Below are 16,475 nucleotides of genomic sequence, written 5' to 3' on the forward strand. Positions count from 1 at the left end.
TAAAAATGGTGTCAGATGTATTATTTCTAAATCATAAAGTGGATGAGATTTTGAAGTTTTGGTTGTAATTGTTAGAGAATTTGCGGAAATGGTTCATATGCAACTTGGGTAGAAACAATCATACACGTACAGTGTTATAATTTTCATGTTGCCGGTAATATTTTTTTTATATATAAACAATTCAATCACATGTATAAAGCAAGTTTATCAAACATTTTAATCATTTTAGAAGTTCATAATGTTTTGTTTGGGACATATATAGTTAAATGTACCCATATGGTCCTTTGATGACTTGTGTGAGAAATTAATGTGTGAATGAAATCATCAGATTAAATGAATGAGAGTAAAACATATTCAAATTTGTCACCTAATAACACAGTTTGCCATTACATTGTTTCAGGATAACCGGGTGACCATAATAAGACCCAAGGGCCTCATTTGATTTTAGTACTGGTAAAGATTTTATTATTATTATTTCTGACTGATTGAATCCTGTGCTGATCGAGTTTAATTCTCAAATGAAAATTCAACCATCAAAGCTCTGTGTGCATTAGGGCAGTATATATAAATATTGATGGATGCATTCAAGGACTAGAACTCGTGAAAGCTTGATTTAGTTGGGGTTAATGATATCAATATTTCAGTATAACTTGCTAAAGGCATGTATCAGTCTAGAGAAACCCAGAATAGGTGTGTTAAAACATACTGTAGTTTTCAGTAAAAACCTTCCCCCACATTTACTCTTTACAGTATAGGTTCCTGAACCTACTGTTACCTGCATTAAAATGATTATTGCATTGAATTGACAAAGCTGTCCTGGTGTGACCTAATTTATTAAGAGTACTACCACTCTCCTTGACAACATTTTACTTCTGTGGGGGAGGTCACCGGCTTCAGCTGGTACCTGCATGGGTATGAAGCCAGTGGTGTTTGTTTAGTGCTGAAGCTTATTATACCTGTGTTTGCAGTAGGTGTTAACCAAGTATCCAGCATTCCCATTGATTCCCAGTATAAAGCTGCAGTGTATGGAATGACGTAAATGGGCCAGATTAAGTCAACATTGAATCGTCCTTTGGCAGAGACCTGCACACTACCAGCAGAACCCCTTACCAGCCACACAGCATATATCTATAGAACTCATTCATCTTAAATCAACAAAACTCCCTTTGTATGCATTTTGCAGATGTGTTCTAATTTGTTGCTTTCATTTCTTATGCACAGATTGACCCAATTTACCTACATAAATTAAAAACTACTTGGATCTTTCTGAATGTAATTTTTCATTACTTTAAGTGACATGTTGATACACTTGGTGAATGAATATCAAGTGGTTCAAATTAATGAGTGAAAATTCATATTATTTTTTTTTTTTTTTGGTTTGAATAAATCCAATTCACAGGCACTTTCAGTCCCCAAGAATTTTTGTTCTGGCACCTATCACTTGTGAAAAGAAATATTTTAAGTGTTAGATTTCACTGGTCTACACTTACAAACACTAAGTGTTTCCATTTCAAAAACATTATTCTCAGCACTCTGTCAGTGCTTGAAGTTGCGCACATTAGATAAAAATACTGAGGAATTACGCAAAAATAAGATGTTTACTGTATAAATATCTTTCTTAACACTGGTGTTGAAATTTTTCTGATAATCGTTCCCATCAAACACATTAAGCCTCATCCTGATGACTTGTAACAAATGATTTAATTGGTTAATGGTTTACAGTTGTATAGGATCATCCTGCACTGTGTACCAGACATTGCCACTCATTCTTTAAAAGTTGTTGAAGAGATAAGTCGAAAAGTTGGATCTATTTGAAAAATATTGAAAAACTTATTGGAAAGAACAATTGCTATTAGATTTTCATATTCTTTTCATATTCATTCTGCATTCTTTCAAGCTAATTACTAAATGAGTTTGGATTTTGGATACAAAATAGAATTGCAGCATTTTCATACTCTACTCTGAGAACCACTTTTTTTTCAAACTATTCATCAAGGGAAAAAGTTGGTTCTATTGAACACAGAAGGGAGAAATTGCCACACAGTTTGTACCGTGGCATTGATTTTCATTGGGTCGACTTGAAGGTTTCTGTGTTAGAATTCTGTGGTCAAGCTCTCCGGCACAACAGAGTAAATTCTGAGATAGAGCGGTGTGACAGGTAGAAACCTTCACTGTTCCTGGGCGACTGAGGACAGTAGAAGATAAGACAGGAAATGCTGCACAACTCTACACCAGCTACAGGGATTCATGAAGATTGGACCAGTTGTCTCAGAAGTTGCTCTGTTTCTGAAATGGATAAACCACACCAAATTTTAAAAACAGTTGAGAAGGAATAAAAAGGGATACTTTAAAGATATATACAAAAAAAATTTATTTATAAAGTGTATAGTGACTTCCTGACGTAGTTGATAAGTATAGCAATCATATTTCCGTTGGTTCTGAAGTGGAAACCCTAGGCCGACTACGTAAGGTGGTATTGAGTATTACTACAGGAGAAGTAGTGGAACGTGAGGTTGGTGTGGTGAATTCTACTCTCACAGACTTGAGGTCCAATCTCAACCAGCATCAGATCTCCTTGTAATTGGATAGTGGTTGTGATTAAGATGCTCTTCGCTTTCTGATATTTATCAAAAGGACAAAGGATGTTATAAGTTCATGTGTTTGATAATGTCAAGACAGGTTTTATGTTACTGTAAGGAGTAAGTGGATCTGTACCAGTTCCTCTGCAAGACCTAGTTCCTGACATATCCAGATTCAATACCTTTTTTCTAGGAATTCCAGTGATGAAAATTATTGGCTCTAAGATTGCTGATGACGTATGATATATTTATCTGAAAACAGTCGGTGTTAGGAAGCATTGAACAGAGGCACTTCACATTTATGTTGAAAGACTTTTCAACTAAAAAGCAAACATTGTAATTCAAATAGTAAGATGGCTTTAAAGCACAGGAGCTGAAGGCCCTTGTTCAAAAGGTTTGTTCACTTGACGTCACGGCTTGTGACGATTTATTGGGGAGACCAGCTGTATTCTAACCTAAAGTTGTGACATTGCATATTTATCAATGAAAATCCCTACCGATTATGATTACGAGTCAGATGACATCTTTGATTCATCTGTGGACATGTCTACCAAGAAGCCAGGGAAGGTGAGAGATCACCAGAGAATTCGGAGATGTTACAGTGAGGTAAGATTGTCACAGAATACCTCTGTTACAAAGAATTTACGTCGTATTACGATTCATTTGACTTCCTATTCAATATGACATTATATAGGTAAAATGCTTATTGATCCTGAGTTGTTTAGGTGATGAAATACATTTTCCATGTCACTGAATGAGTGCAGGATGAGGGTTGGTTGAGTAAAATCTGGTTGTGCTTTCTTAAGTGAATATGAAATGCTTAATGTCAGAGAGATATATATTTTAAGCTTGTCAAGATGAGTGTTTTTCAAGAACTGAAAGATACACTGCGTTGGATATGTGCTTTGATTTTACCTATAGGCACCCTTTGAACTTCAAATGCAACGAGTTTACCAACTGTTGTCTAGAGTAGTGCACTCACCCAGACTAACATACAGAGGTGGGAAAGTGTGGCAGCAATCATGTACTTCCTGATAGAGCCATCATTGTAGTAGTGTAAAAAATACAATACACAGATGTAGGTGTTACATAAACTGACTGGCTAATAGTTGTGGTAACGAGGGGTTCCAGTGACACTCTAAAGGGTCTAGGAGTGCATTTCCATTGTAAACACTGAGTGATGGTATGAGGTATATGGAGGGATTACAGTCATTTTTGTGTGAGTCCTGTATCAGGTTGTACAAACCATTCTCCACCAGAACTATGTAAAGGGTGTCACAGTAGGCTTTTGATGTTTTTGTGTGTTAATACTGCATCATAGATATTTCAGTCATGTTTTTGAGTATGATTTCTTTTACAGTTTTGGTTATTTTAATGCAATGTCACTTTGAAGGGAATATCTCTACCATTTGAAATCAATCAGTCTCAATCTTGTTTTTTTTAAATTCATCTTGACTTAAATTGTCATAGTTGTTCAAAACGAATTCAGCATAAAGGTTATTTTTTTTTTTTTTTTTTTTTTTTTTTTTTTTATATAGTTGACCATGAATTAGGCATTGTAATACATTGTAATTGAAAGGAAACGCTCATAATAGGCAGACTGTTTGGGGAGTAAGACTGCATGTTCTTAAAATTGTACATTTATAAATACAAGAGTTGGGATTGTGAAGATGGTTTTGGTAAAAAAAAAAAAGGAAAAAAACCCATGTGTATACCAGATTAATTGACAGGTCAGTTGAAAGATTTTGGATTCAGTTAGCAGATCCGATGGGAATCTGTACAGTTAAATCTACCTTGAATGTTGAAGTGCTGATATACCCCCCCCCCCCCCCTCACTTTTATCCTGGAACTGTTTATCTGTTCTCAAGCTTGGCTTTTGGACAGAATTTCTTTTGCAGGGATTGACAAAGGCATTGCTTTTTTACAGTAACAATCCTGTATAGAGAGCTGGGACGGGAGACTCCTTAATTAATCTTAAAGAGAGGAGAGTTCATTTGCTGTGTAGATAACATACATACACAGCCTCAATACGTCAGGGATGCTAATTGTAAATAAATCGCCTCTTAAAAAAGGTTTAGAGAATGCTATGCTGGCTTAGATTTGGTGCCTCATTTATTCAAGTACTCTTGTTGGACCATATATGTTTAGTACTGAGTTATGTATGATGATTATAACTATGCTTTTCTGATTTCAAGGTCAACTTATTAAATTTTTCTAGATTTTGACATGTCTCAGTTTTCATGTACTAGCAAAAAAAAAAACTTGGTGAATGCTCACAGTACAGTTAAATTCGGTTATAGCAAAGTGCTGAGCATAATTTGTTTTTTGTTTTCATGTTTTTCAAACCCTCACTTCATGCATTATCAACAGTTTATTTCTTGTAAGCATATAGCCACTGTAATACTGTTTTACTGTATATTCAACCTTCACTGATATTTTAATTTTTTCAGAAGTGCATGTACTTTATTGTAAGAATTTCATAAACTTTTGTTGATTTTTAATTCTGATTTGTGAACTGGAAATTTACTGTCATTTTTAGAAAATTCTACTCCTGTAAGAGGGAGTAGTTAGTCACACACATTCATTTAATGTCTCGCAAATAACGGTAATCTTATATTTGAAATGACATTGAATTACACAGTAATTCAGTGTGCATATCTTTCATTTTAAATTCTATGAGAACTGGAAAAAAAGCCATAGACTTCACATAACAAAGAACAAAATAGATAGGTAGAGATGTGGAACGATTACGACCATTCGATTGCTATCTATTATGTTACAAGGCTCAGGCCTTTAAGAACAAATTGGTATTTACGTCATTAAAAATGCTAAAGGTTTGGAATGGTGGCACAATGCAACCTGTGTGTATACAGAAGTTGGTTCACTCAGTCAAGCATGCTTTCTTCATTTAATTCTTCTTTATTTAATAAAGCAACCATCAGAAATGTAAATCTCTATAGATACCTACATGTACTCTTAAGTCCCTCTGCTGATTTGTGCCGTGCCAAATGTTTTTTATGGGGAAATGAAACGAAGTCACAGCCAAGAATCAGTACAAGAGGTAGATAGTTTTAATGCATTTATGATTTTTCTTTGTACCTATGGATCTCTTGTTCTCTGTTGGGATTTTTGGTATCATTCTAACCTATTCTTAGCTCTGTCGATGAGTGTTACAGAGAACATGGTAAACGTACACTATAAAGAAACATGAAATTGTAACATATATTTTGGAAATGCTTTTGAGGTAGCTGCAGGGTGTTTTGGTGTATTTAGGAAAGTAAACCATGGAAAATGGTTTGACTTTCTGTTATATTTTTTATAGAAAGCACCCCCCCCCCCCCCCTTTGTCAAAAAAGACTGAAGAATTGTGTTATGTCCAAGGTTCTCATATGATGCAATATATAAATCATCTAGACGTAAGGATATAATTAAGTTATCCTTTTTCGGTATAAATATCAAAAATATATTTCATTATGCATTGTATGACTTAGTCCAACTTCAACAGCTGCCAGATTTCTTCTGTAGCGTTAATGAGCTCATTAGGTTTTATCAATTATGAAACTTTCTTTTTTCCTCCAGCATGTGTGAATTAGGAACTGATTTATTATTCATCAGTGGAATTAGAGCCATGTGAAGGCTAGGTCAGTCCTGATGTAAGAATTACTGAGTCTTGAAAAAAACTTGGACCCAAGCTATTGTCCTTTGGAGGGGCAAGGGTAGAGTAAGGGATGGTCATAAATCAGATTGAAGTAAGGAAACTCGATTAAATGAATTAAAGTTTTTAAGTAGTAGAAACACCATGTTTTTTATATGATGTTGCGTGGAAATGGTCAGAAATCTTGCTGAAGAAAATGCATTAATGCATATATGTAATGTCCCTTTCATTATTTTATTCAGTTTTATTGAAGTTGATCACAATCCACAGAGTACTTCTGATTGATTAATAGCAGTAGAGAAAGGATGTATTTGTGTCAATGTCCGTCCATTGTAAGTGTCCTCCATTAAAATGAGTCAATGTCAGAGTCTTCCTGTGATCTTTCTGACTTCAGGGTTACTGTTAGATAATAGTCACCATCCTACTTCATAAAAACGAAGATCAATTTCTGAAAATTATGACGGTACTTTTCATTTAAAGCTTGCATCATGTTTTAGGAGAAAAGGGGATGGTCATAGAAATTTTAAGCCTTATTTCAGAAATCATAATTAACGAGACCTTTGGATGAACTAACTGACTTGGCCAAGTCTCTGTGTGGTTTCAATGTCATTAAGAGCTCACTTTGGGTTTGGAGGAAGCTGTGCAGATCTTCATGATGGTACAGACTGGACCAAATGAAGAGAATAAAGCTGTCATATTGTAAAGGTTGATTGCCTGTGACTGGAACACTGGATTGCAGTCTATTACTGTTCCATTAGGACCAGTGTTACATATACATGTACACATGCTTCATTACTTAGTAGTCAACTTCCCAGAGTCTGATGGTGATTCGTATTGATTTGTACATAAATGAAGGTTTCTTATTTCTTGATAAAGAAGATAAAATCTTAATCAGTAGACATAAGCAGTGTATAAACTGTAAATGAATGTCCATAAAATCATGAACATAGTTACCAGATGGGAAATTAGTGCAGGCTTTAAGATAGATGGTGAATAGGGGACTCCAACATTGGAGAATTTTACTGCTGCAACATATACTGTAGGCTAAAGTTATTGTCACCAAGGACCTTCCGTTTGAAAGACTATAATTACCCAATGAGACCCTCTTTATGACAAGGTTGTTTACCCAGTTTACCAAACCCTGGTGTACCTAATAGTCATCCGTGAGTGAGTGACCTGTGGGCCTCTTTTGGAAACTAAAAGGGACTTTTAATCTTGCCACTCATTTTTCATGAGCTGATATTATTTTTTTAAAAAAACCCTGTATGTAAATTGTTATATTTTGCACAACTCTGTAAAAAAAAAATTTAGCCAGCTGTTGTTGGTAGTGGGCTGGGTTCAATAAAGCGTAATCATTTAATCCCACTCAAAGCTGGAACAGCTGGCACATTACCCTGTACCATAATACATGTTACATACTATTGCTTTCCTTGAGTAATTGAGATATGCTTTTTCTTGTCCTTGTATCTGTCACACCGACAGATGCATGTACATTAAAGTATCTGGCCATGAAGTAGAAATGGAAATTGTGTTTTGATTATTACACATGTATCATGATTATAGTGGCACAGTCATCATAAACATACAACATTGGTCTCATTTTGAGGAAGAAAAGCATGAATGTTGTACTCTTATTAAACTATTTTGTGTCTGTAAATTTTTGATTTGTGATTTATACATTGTTGTGTACCATGGTAATCATATTTAAGTCCGAGGATCTGTTTCTAGTCACTAATTTTTCATATTAAGTGCAGATCTCTGTCTCCGACTTCTCTGATGATCTAATTGCTTGATAACTTTCAATCAATGTGTCTTTCTTTTTTCTTTTCAGAGTTCGTCCAGTTTTGAGTCAGCAATTCTTGGCGAGGCTCATGGACTGATCACAGACATGTTGGCAGACCAGTCTCTGCCGCCGAACATTGTCAGCGGGCTCCGTACTCTCAGCAATCTCCTAAAACCACCGGAGAGCCACTCCTCTTTTCACAAAACCAGAGTGAGTCCACTTGTCTCGCTGACCGAGTCCACAAGTTATGGATCGGACACGGAGGAAAATCCATACACTGGGGAACGACCTTCATCCAAGGTCAGCCAAAACTAATAACGATGGTCACTCCATAACCTCATCAAATTGACTGATATATATATTTCATGTTTAGAACCTGGTGTTTCCAGATTTAGTTAATGTAACCATCTTGATATGGATGGATAATTGAGCTTTCTTGGGTACTGCAGTCTTTCCATCATTTTCATTTGGGAAAAAAAAAGATTTTCGTTATTTTGCAGATGATTAGGAAAAAAGAGGGTTTTACTGTATAAAATTCAATTAAACGGAAGCCAGCTAGGAAGGCACATAATCAATAGTGATATTTTATCCTGTGGTATGGGTAATAAACCAAACATCTTTATAGCTAAGCCATCTACTGAAATTATGGGATTGTAAATGGATACATAAAATGTGCACATAAAATTCCAGTGAAAAGCAAGTTTGATATGAGTCTTGGTAGATTTGTAGTGGTGAAGCTGCATATGATTGCATATTGCAGAAGACCTTGTATCCCATTACACATGCTGTTTAGACATTTCAAAATGACTGAAGTGAAGTAGAAAATTGATATCTCAAGATTTTTTTGTAGACTAAATAAACTCAATACTATATGTTAGAGCTTGAGATACATATACTGATGGAACATGATTCTTTTCTTAGGCTAGACAACTTATTTGTAAATTGTTTTTTATTTCTTTGGACTTGCACTTAACATTGCAGTGAATGTTCCTTATTTTGCCAAAGCCTACCTCATAATGGTTTAAGATCTGCAAAGAGGTCGTTACCTTCCTTTTTTAAACTTTAATCTGACTGGAGGGAATTTGAACCACATCATCAAGCTTATTAATTAAATTCTCAAATGACAGTGATGATGTCAAACTTATATCTGATTTTCTACTGGCAGATCTGGATTGTCAATATTCATTTTCTGAGCTTAAAAATCCAAGGGCAAGGTCACCAGAGAGTGGTTTGGAAATTTGCCCATGTTGGGAGGGGGTGATGGATCTGCTTTGTGGAGGTCTTGTCAGTTTTTTCAGTTTTCAGCGGGAGGGAACATGTTTAGACTGCCCATGGTTGTAGAATTTTTAAAAATCTTAAGAATATAAAATAAAGGGTTTTTTTTTTTTTTTTTTTAATTTATGTTAATGAGCAAGTTTGGATGAATGATCATTGACAAATTTGAAAGATTCATGAAATCCCAAGTATGCTTAACCAAGTTTTGTATTGTCAGCATAACATTTTTCAATGCTCTTTCATGATTAATGGTCATTGATTTCATATTTGACTGATTTCCAAAATCACTGATAATCATTTTAAAAAGTTTGAAAGCATTATATGTGATGTTTATATGCGATAACATTATGTACCTTATCGGCTACAGCTAATTGCAGATGTATAGAGATCATGTACTTTTCAGCAAATGCCTTTCTCTGAATTTCCATTGATATTTTCTTCTTGCTCTGTGGGAGTTTATTAAATCTGGGGGGGAAAGTTTCATTGGCACCCACCACACACAAAAAAACCACTCCTCTCCTTCTAAATCCGATTTCTCTATTAATTAATAGTCACGTTTTTTGTGCAAGTTTTCCCTCAGTTTCTATTTTTTCGGGTTGTTACCATGATGATGTTATTATGCCAATGACCTAGAAGTTGTGTAATTAGTTGAATGATTGCTATTTCATCTGCAGAAAACATGTCTGATAGCTTCTGTGTACTTTAATAAGAAGACAGAAATGGTAGATCAGAAGTAATCTTAATGCTGTTCTGATATCACCCCAACACAAGTCTATTAACTCGGAATAGATAGAACAAGGATCAGTTGAATCATTAAAGAAAAATATGTTTCACTTCAAGATATGTTTGAGATCTTTTATCAGGATGCAAGACAAATTTCATTCAGTGTTTACGATTTCCTGTGTATTTTAAGATGGTATGTAATAATTTGTATCATGTTTGACATTGATATTTAGATTGACGAATTTAGCAAATCTAGGACTATACAGAAGAAGTTTTAGCTGTGTTAGGACTTTGAAATCTTTCCGGGGTCATGTTTTGCAATTTGAGAAGCAATTACACATTTACGTGGAATTATTCCTGTTTTATTCTCGTTTTTGAATTTGATTTGTGATTGTGTCGTTGCTACAAAAGTAACAAATATCAGACCCCCATGACCATGAGAGATCTTACTGTTTTTAACATGATGATAGTGAATTTGTATGAATTCAAAGAGAAAATATTCACTTGCGTTGTTAAATGTGTTGTGTTTTTTGTTTTCAGAAGTCGCGGCGTAGCCTGCCACCCAGTCTGATTCGCAGAATGTCCACCAGCACGTGGACCACCACCACCACTGCCACAGGCATGCCCACATTAGAACTGGAGCCTTGTAGGATCCGCAGTTCCAGCTTCCGCCACAACCGCGATGGAACGCCAGGGTCCAGTCCCGTGGGGAGTCGCAGTAACTCCCCGTCTCCCAGCTCTCCGACTGTGGTACTCTCAATTCCCAAATCACGGTCCTTCTCCTTGGTCACACCAACTCCAATTGGAGGATCGCATCCCAAGCGGCCATCACGGAAGAGTGTCACTTCCAACTTGGGGACTGAAGTAAGTGGCATCTCCAAATCATCCGATTTCATTCAACTCAGTCCATTGGTTAAAGATGAACTGGATTATGCTCAGGAAAAGGGGGACAAAAGGTCCACTAATTCGGCATCATTTCACCGAATTAATATGACTTCAGATTACGAGAGTAATGACTCCCCTAATTCTAGTGACCATAGTGATAATGTGACTGCCTACGATGAAGTGGCGGGGTCACCCCCTAAGAAGGTTATTTATAGCCATGGGACTGCATCTAGTTCACAAAAGTCATGGGTAAGTTTGTGGCCATGTTCAATGTATATCTCTCTCTCTATCTCTATACTCAAGAAGCACTATGCATTACCTGCCTGCAAAGCCAGTTCACATTCATTCCACATCAAATTTTGTCTTAAAAAATTCAAAAGTCTCTAAATTTTCTCTAGTGTAAAATGAAACATGTACTGTAGAATCATTTATTTTGTATGGAGTCATATTTTTGTGCTTTGATACCAAAAAGCAAGTATGTGGGGTCTTGATCATTACCAATCCTTTTGGTTCAGAATAATCAATTGTTTATGGTAATTTGAATTCATGAGTGTTTTCATATCACAAGATAACAAAAATTAGACTCCCTAGATTTTACAGTACAGTGTAACTGAATGGATATAGCTATATCAAGGTGTTATGTAAGATGCGTGTGAAAAAATTAAATTTTAGAAGTACATGTGATAAGAAGATTAAGTAACTGATTTTGTACTTTCAAGTTTTCTAAGTTTTATGAAATCCCTACCTTAGAAAAAAGAGAGCATGTTTTGAACAAAGGAATGAATGTCTGAACTGTGCCAGTTCTTGGTCTGTTTTTGCTGTCCGCCTAGGAGCAGAGACAACTAATTCTGATGCAGATGGATGAAGTTTGTCCTCCTTGATCCTGAGTAACAGTCAAACAATCATTCTATGATCTAACCTGTACATCTCTGTCTATTTCCAGTCCTTCTGCATCACGATTTGCTCAGCCATTTCGCCTTTCTTCCTTCTTTAGCTAGAACTGTACATAGATATATGTAGTGTTTTAGAAGACAAGTCACAGCTGTTTTAGATTTAGTTTGGTGCATGTTGGTGTTATATGATTATACAGAGCTGTAGGCATAACTGTTGCTTTGGTGCCTGAAAACAGGATACTTGAATAACATCAGAGGTAGAAGGGTTCTCTTTTGCATGAAAATGATCAGCTTTTTTTTTTTGGAGGAGTTATTTTTAACTTTGGTAAAGGTTTCAGATTGGTAAAGACGACATGTTTCTGTATATGTAAACAGAATCATTGACATACTTTGATAATGTTTGATCAACAAGCAAATAGAAGTCACAACAAGAATGTCAGGATTCCCAAATAATAAAAACAAAGTTTGAATTGAGATTGGTGTCCACATCACATGGTGCAATCTCCCAATAGCCAGCATTATATCTGACGTCATGAAATAAGAGTTGATAGGCCTTGTGACATAACACCAGCAGGTGATTAAACATTGTGAAGCTTGTCATACCTCACACAGGTTGTATATCGGAAATCAATGCTCGATTCTGATGTGGGAGAGTTATTAGTCTCGTTGTCGAGTGTTTTGTTTATCTGTTTGTTGGTTCTTGTAGAAGCATCTGATTACATAAACACAGAGAATTTACTGCTTGTTTATCATCTATTGAGAGGCAGCGTGAGGATAAGTAGAAGGTGAAAATGCAGAACAGGATATTTTAAGTTTAAGGTTTTTATCTTGTCCACATCTTTAACATGTGCTATAATCTTCACTGTATATTGAAATTCAGACTTGATTTTTTGGCAAGGCTATACATGCTAGGTCAAGGTCATACTTTGTGGTCATAGGTCACTTGCAATTTCCCATATTGAAGGCACAAATACATCATGTTTTTCAAAGCACCATGATGGATTTTACTGGTGATAATTTATTACGTAGAAATAAAAAAAAGAAAAGAGGATGAAGGAATTATGAGGACAATCATCTGTTACAAGTTCACAGAACTCTGGTCTCTAAGACCTCTGTAGTCCAGCTATTTAGGGGGCTTATAGAGGAAAGCAGATTACAAAGTCTGTGGGTGGAGATCAGATAAATGAAGATTTAACCCCTAAAATGATGCAGGCAGCTGCTATTAGAACTAGTGATTTACTGTTCACTGAGATAAGACCACTATTATTCACCACCACAGCCAGTAGAGCTAATCAGGTCTCATTAATTAATGCCCAAAAAGTAGCCATAGGGATAGGAATTTCTAGCAAGCGGAAGTAATCATTTGAAAAATTCACACCAGTTCTTGGCTGACTGTTGGGGCTGAGGGTTGGTAGAGTGGTGTTTCAAGTCTGTGTCTACCCACGCAGTTCTAACAATTTCGGCCTTGGGTAATACAGCATTGATTCAGAGATCAAAAACTTGTTACAGTCTAAAGTTTATCTCCATTATTTAGCAAGAGAAGCAAATAATAGAGACATAATCACAGTCAAAAAAACTTATCCTTCCTGTTGCAGCAGGAATTGATGATAGATTATAATGGGGTGTCTGTAGGTCCTTGGGTACCACAAATCTGTTAACAGCCAGCAAGATGTTTTTTCTGTTCTATCTGTTGTGTCCTGTAACAAGGTCAGCAATGAGACCCTGAGTTACAAGATCTTGCTGTGATGCAGTCTGTGTGACATGCTGTGTTAGCAGGGTTTGGTCTTGTCTTTTCCTTTGTTGGTTATGACAGATCAAGCAATAGTTTCATACACAGTATACATGTTGGACCACAGGCGTGTGGTTTGATTGTTACAAGACTACTGCCCTGCGTTTCAGAAAGTTCATTATTCATGCAGCAGACCTAGAGTCTCTCATAGAATAAGTGATTAGAGATGTATCCTGCTCTTAGTCTGTGAGAGTCTCACTGCCAAAAAAAAAACAACATTGTGAATGGAGTGTCAACACTTTGAGTTAAATGAACAATTTCTGTTGACGCAACACAAGTTATGAAATGTGGGAGTTTTCAAGTAGAGAAATGAGTGAAGTCTAGGTAGCTATGTCACCACCTTGAGGAATATCAGTGAATGATTTTGGATGACATAGTGGAGGGCAGTGATTCAGAGAGTTTGTCCGGGATCATCCAGATCATCGTATGAAGAGTCGACTCAACAAACATTGGTGTCAGACACCTTGCAGTCAGATGAGCAACATGCAGATTTAATGGATTACAACAATCCCTTCTGAGCTAATTTGTAATGTGCTTGCTAAGTAACATATCTTGTAGATGACCTGCCAGGAGTTTGTGCAGTATTTTAAGGCTATTCATAGCCTGATGATATATAAATAATGTCAAGTGTTTAAAGATTTCATTCATGTGGCAGGTCACTTACCTGTTGTGTTAGAAAGTGCAGAAAGTGTTATTAATCCACAGTAAACAAGCGGAAATCAAAAATATAGGAAGCTTTAACAGCTGACCGCAACATACGCAAGAGCTTGTAATTTGAGGGCCGCTTATAAGAGACGTCTATTCAAATCGAGACTTGAATTGTATAATAAGCAGCATGCATGATGAATGTAGTGTTTCAGTGACACTTTAATAGAATTATAGTACTAACCTGCTCTTACAATGGATTTACGAGGGAAACATTTGATATTGTGTGACTGGATAAAAAAGTTAAAAATTCTGTGTTGTGACAGGCAGGAAAGGAACAAGGTATTACACTCTTTGATATGTATAGCTTTGATGGTACCAATATTGTTAATGTGAAAATTCTCCTAATTTTTCTGCACTTCCATCTCAGATTTAGATAGTTCAAGGAAAATATGTTTTATGTAACAAATTTTCTGCATTCTGGTATGTCTCTTTTTGAGGTGAAATTTCCTATCAGACTTGGCTGTGAATACTGTTTCATGAACTTCTTATCATGGATGAGCTCATGCTGAAATCACTTCAAGATGTTGTGACGTCTGAATTGGAATGAAATTCAGTACATTCAGTTTATCATTAATCCTGGTGCACTTTTCCTGTTTAGGATACATAAAAAATGGTCTTTTTACCCTGGGTGTAGTTAAGCATACCACATACATTAAAGCTGAACATCTCATTCTTCAAGAGACAGAAATACTGCAGCAAACTTCACTCAATCCTTTCATATCAGCTTTCCATCCTGCACATAGTACATGCTAATATTAGTATTTTGTGTTAGTGACAGTTTTAAATACATATGTGGTGTTTTGAAATGCAGTGTGCTTTCATCCCATTTGCAAGATAAAATGAAAAAGACTAAAACCTGTTCAGTACTTGATGGACTCTTGAGAGGAGTTTATTTTGCTGTGACCTGTAGTCTGGGAATTAAGGTTTATGCTGCGTCCATCGGCAGATTTAAAATGTTCTGACGTCAACATTCAACATTACCACTTTATGTCTTCACAAAGAAAGGTTACTGACCTGAACAAGAAAGACAGAAAAAAGTCCATCTTAGTGAGTCCTTTCAGAGATTACCTTATTTTTGCTGCTTTGGATTTGTCAGAGCTCCCCTGCTGGCAGACACTAGGTCAGTGCTCCTGAGATGAGAGACTCAAGGTTTTCAAAGTGTCCTATCAAACTTTGATAGCTTGTTGACATGTGAGATGTTATAGCAGAGGTATCCCTTTTTTGGTGGCTGATTAGATGGAATATAGCAGAACTTTGACCCTAAACCACAGAAGTATGTAGGACTCTGTGACATCAGAAGAGAAATTCCCACTTTCACTGTGTCACTGACAGTTAGGTGCCGCGAGGTTTGTGCTGTGTCCTACCTTGTGTTTGTGTGGTTTATCTGTAACTGTGGGATTCTGTTCTGTTATTTGTTTACAATCCCTCAGAACAACCCTGTTCACACCTCCATAATTCCTAGATATGTTTGACTTACAGACAGGTGTTCTGATTAGAAATAACAGATCTGTTTATCACAGCAGAGAGAGGCAGAGCTCTCTGATCTTATGGTAATCATGGCGAATTAGCCTTCCAGGGCCTCTATCTATGTTTACAGAGCAAACGGAATTGTTCTCTTATTATTCAGTTTTCCAATCAGGGTTTTAGGTTCAGCGGCATGTATTGCATGAAAATAACATCATAGTTAAGGTCTATTTTCAGTAACAGGTCCTAGCTGACGTTTCTTGTTTACAAATGGTGTTTTTTGTTTTTCCTGTTGATGAAGAAAATGTGAAAATGAGATTCTCAGACAAAAATAAAAAATTTGGCACTCCACCTTGGGAAGTGAGAGGTTGTGAAGTTGGTACTTCTGATCTATAACAGGAAGACAGAGGCTTGACTTGACAGTATATGAATGGTTCTAGATTCACAGTGACAGTTAATCTAGTCCTCTACAAGGAAGATGTAAGCTTCCCTGGAAAATTATCTCAAAGTCAAATTCATCTTCATTGAATGTTAAAGTGCATGTTCATTCACTCATAGGAGAAGTGTAGAGGGTTTTATAATGGCTTATAAGGTAGAAATCCAGTCAATTATATATATATACGCTCTTCTCTGGTATGAATCTGCAATTCTTTTGGTGTGCCATTTAGGTTATATATACCCACTGTGGTATAGCAAATTGGTGGTTACTTCTCATTGGCGT

General features: G+C 36.2%; 1 protein-coding gene and 1 long non-coding RNA gene across 17 annotated transcripts in view; one reads left to right on the forward strand and one right to left on the reverse strand.

The window, feature by feature from the left end:
- LOC125675334 (cGMP-inhibited 3',5'-cyclic phosphodiesterase 3A-like) overlaps positions 1 to 16,475 on the forward strand; it is a 100,079-nt gene that overhangs the window by 69,459 nt on the left and 14,145 nt on the right. For 6 of the 16 annotated variants that reach the window (XM_048912924.2, XM_048912925.2, XM_048912926.2 and 3 more), the window contains 2 exons: positions 8,066 to 8,317; positions 10,556 to 11,149. In XM_048912924.2, coding sequence (XP_048768881.2) covers positions 8,066 to 8,317; positions 10,556 to 11,149 — 846 coding nt within the window. Of the gene's footprint in view, positions 1 to 1,748; positions 3,186 to 8,065; positions 8,318 to 10,555; positions 11,150 to 16,475 lie in introns of those variants that run through there. The other 10 variants (XM_048912927.2, XM_056160580.1, XM_056160581.1 and 7 more) reach the window with 3 other exon arrangements.
- On the reverse strand, positions 1,264 to 16,451 carry LOC130053406 (uncharacterized). The gene is made up of 2 exons (XR_008801986.1): positions 15,359 to 16,451; positions 1,264 to 2,286 (listed from the first exon to the last, which is right to left on the reverse strand). It is a non-coding gene; the product is annotated as an uncharacterized LOC130053406 (long non-coding RNA).

This window comes from Ostrea edulis, chromosome 3, assembly GCF_947568905.1.
Source record: "Ostrea edulis chromosome 3, xbOstEdul1.1, whole genome shotgun sequence".
NCBI lineage: Eukaryota > Metazoa > Mollusca > Bivalvia > Ostreida > Ostreidae > Ostrea > Ostrea edulis.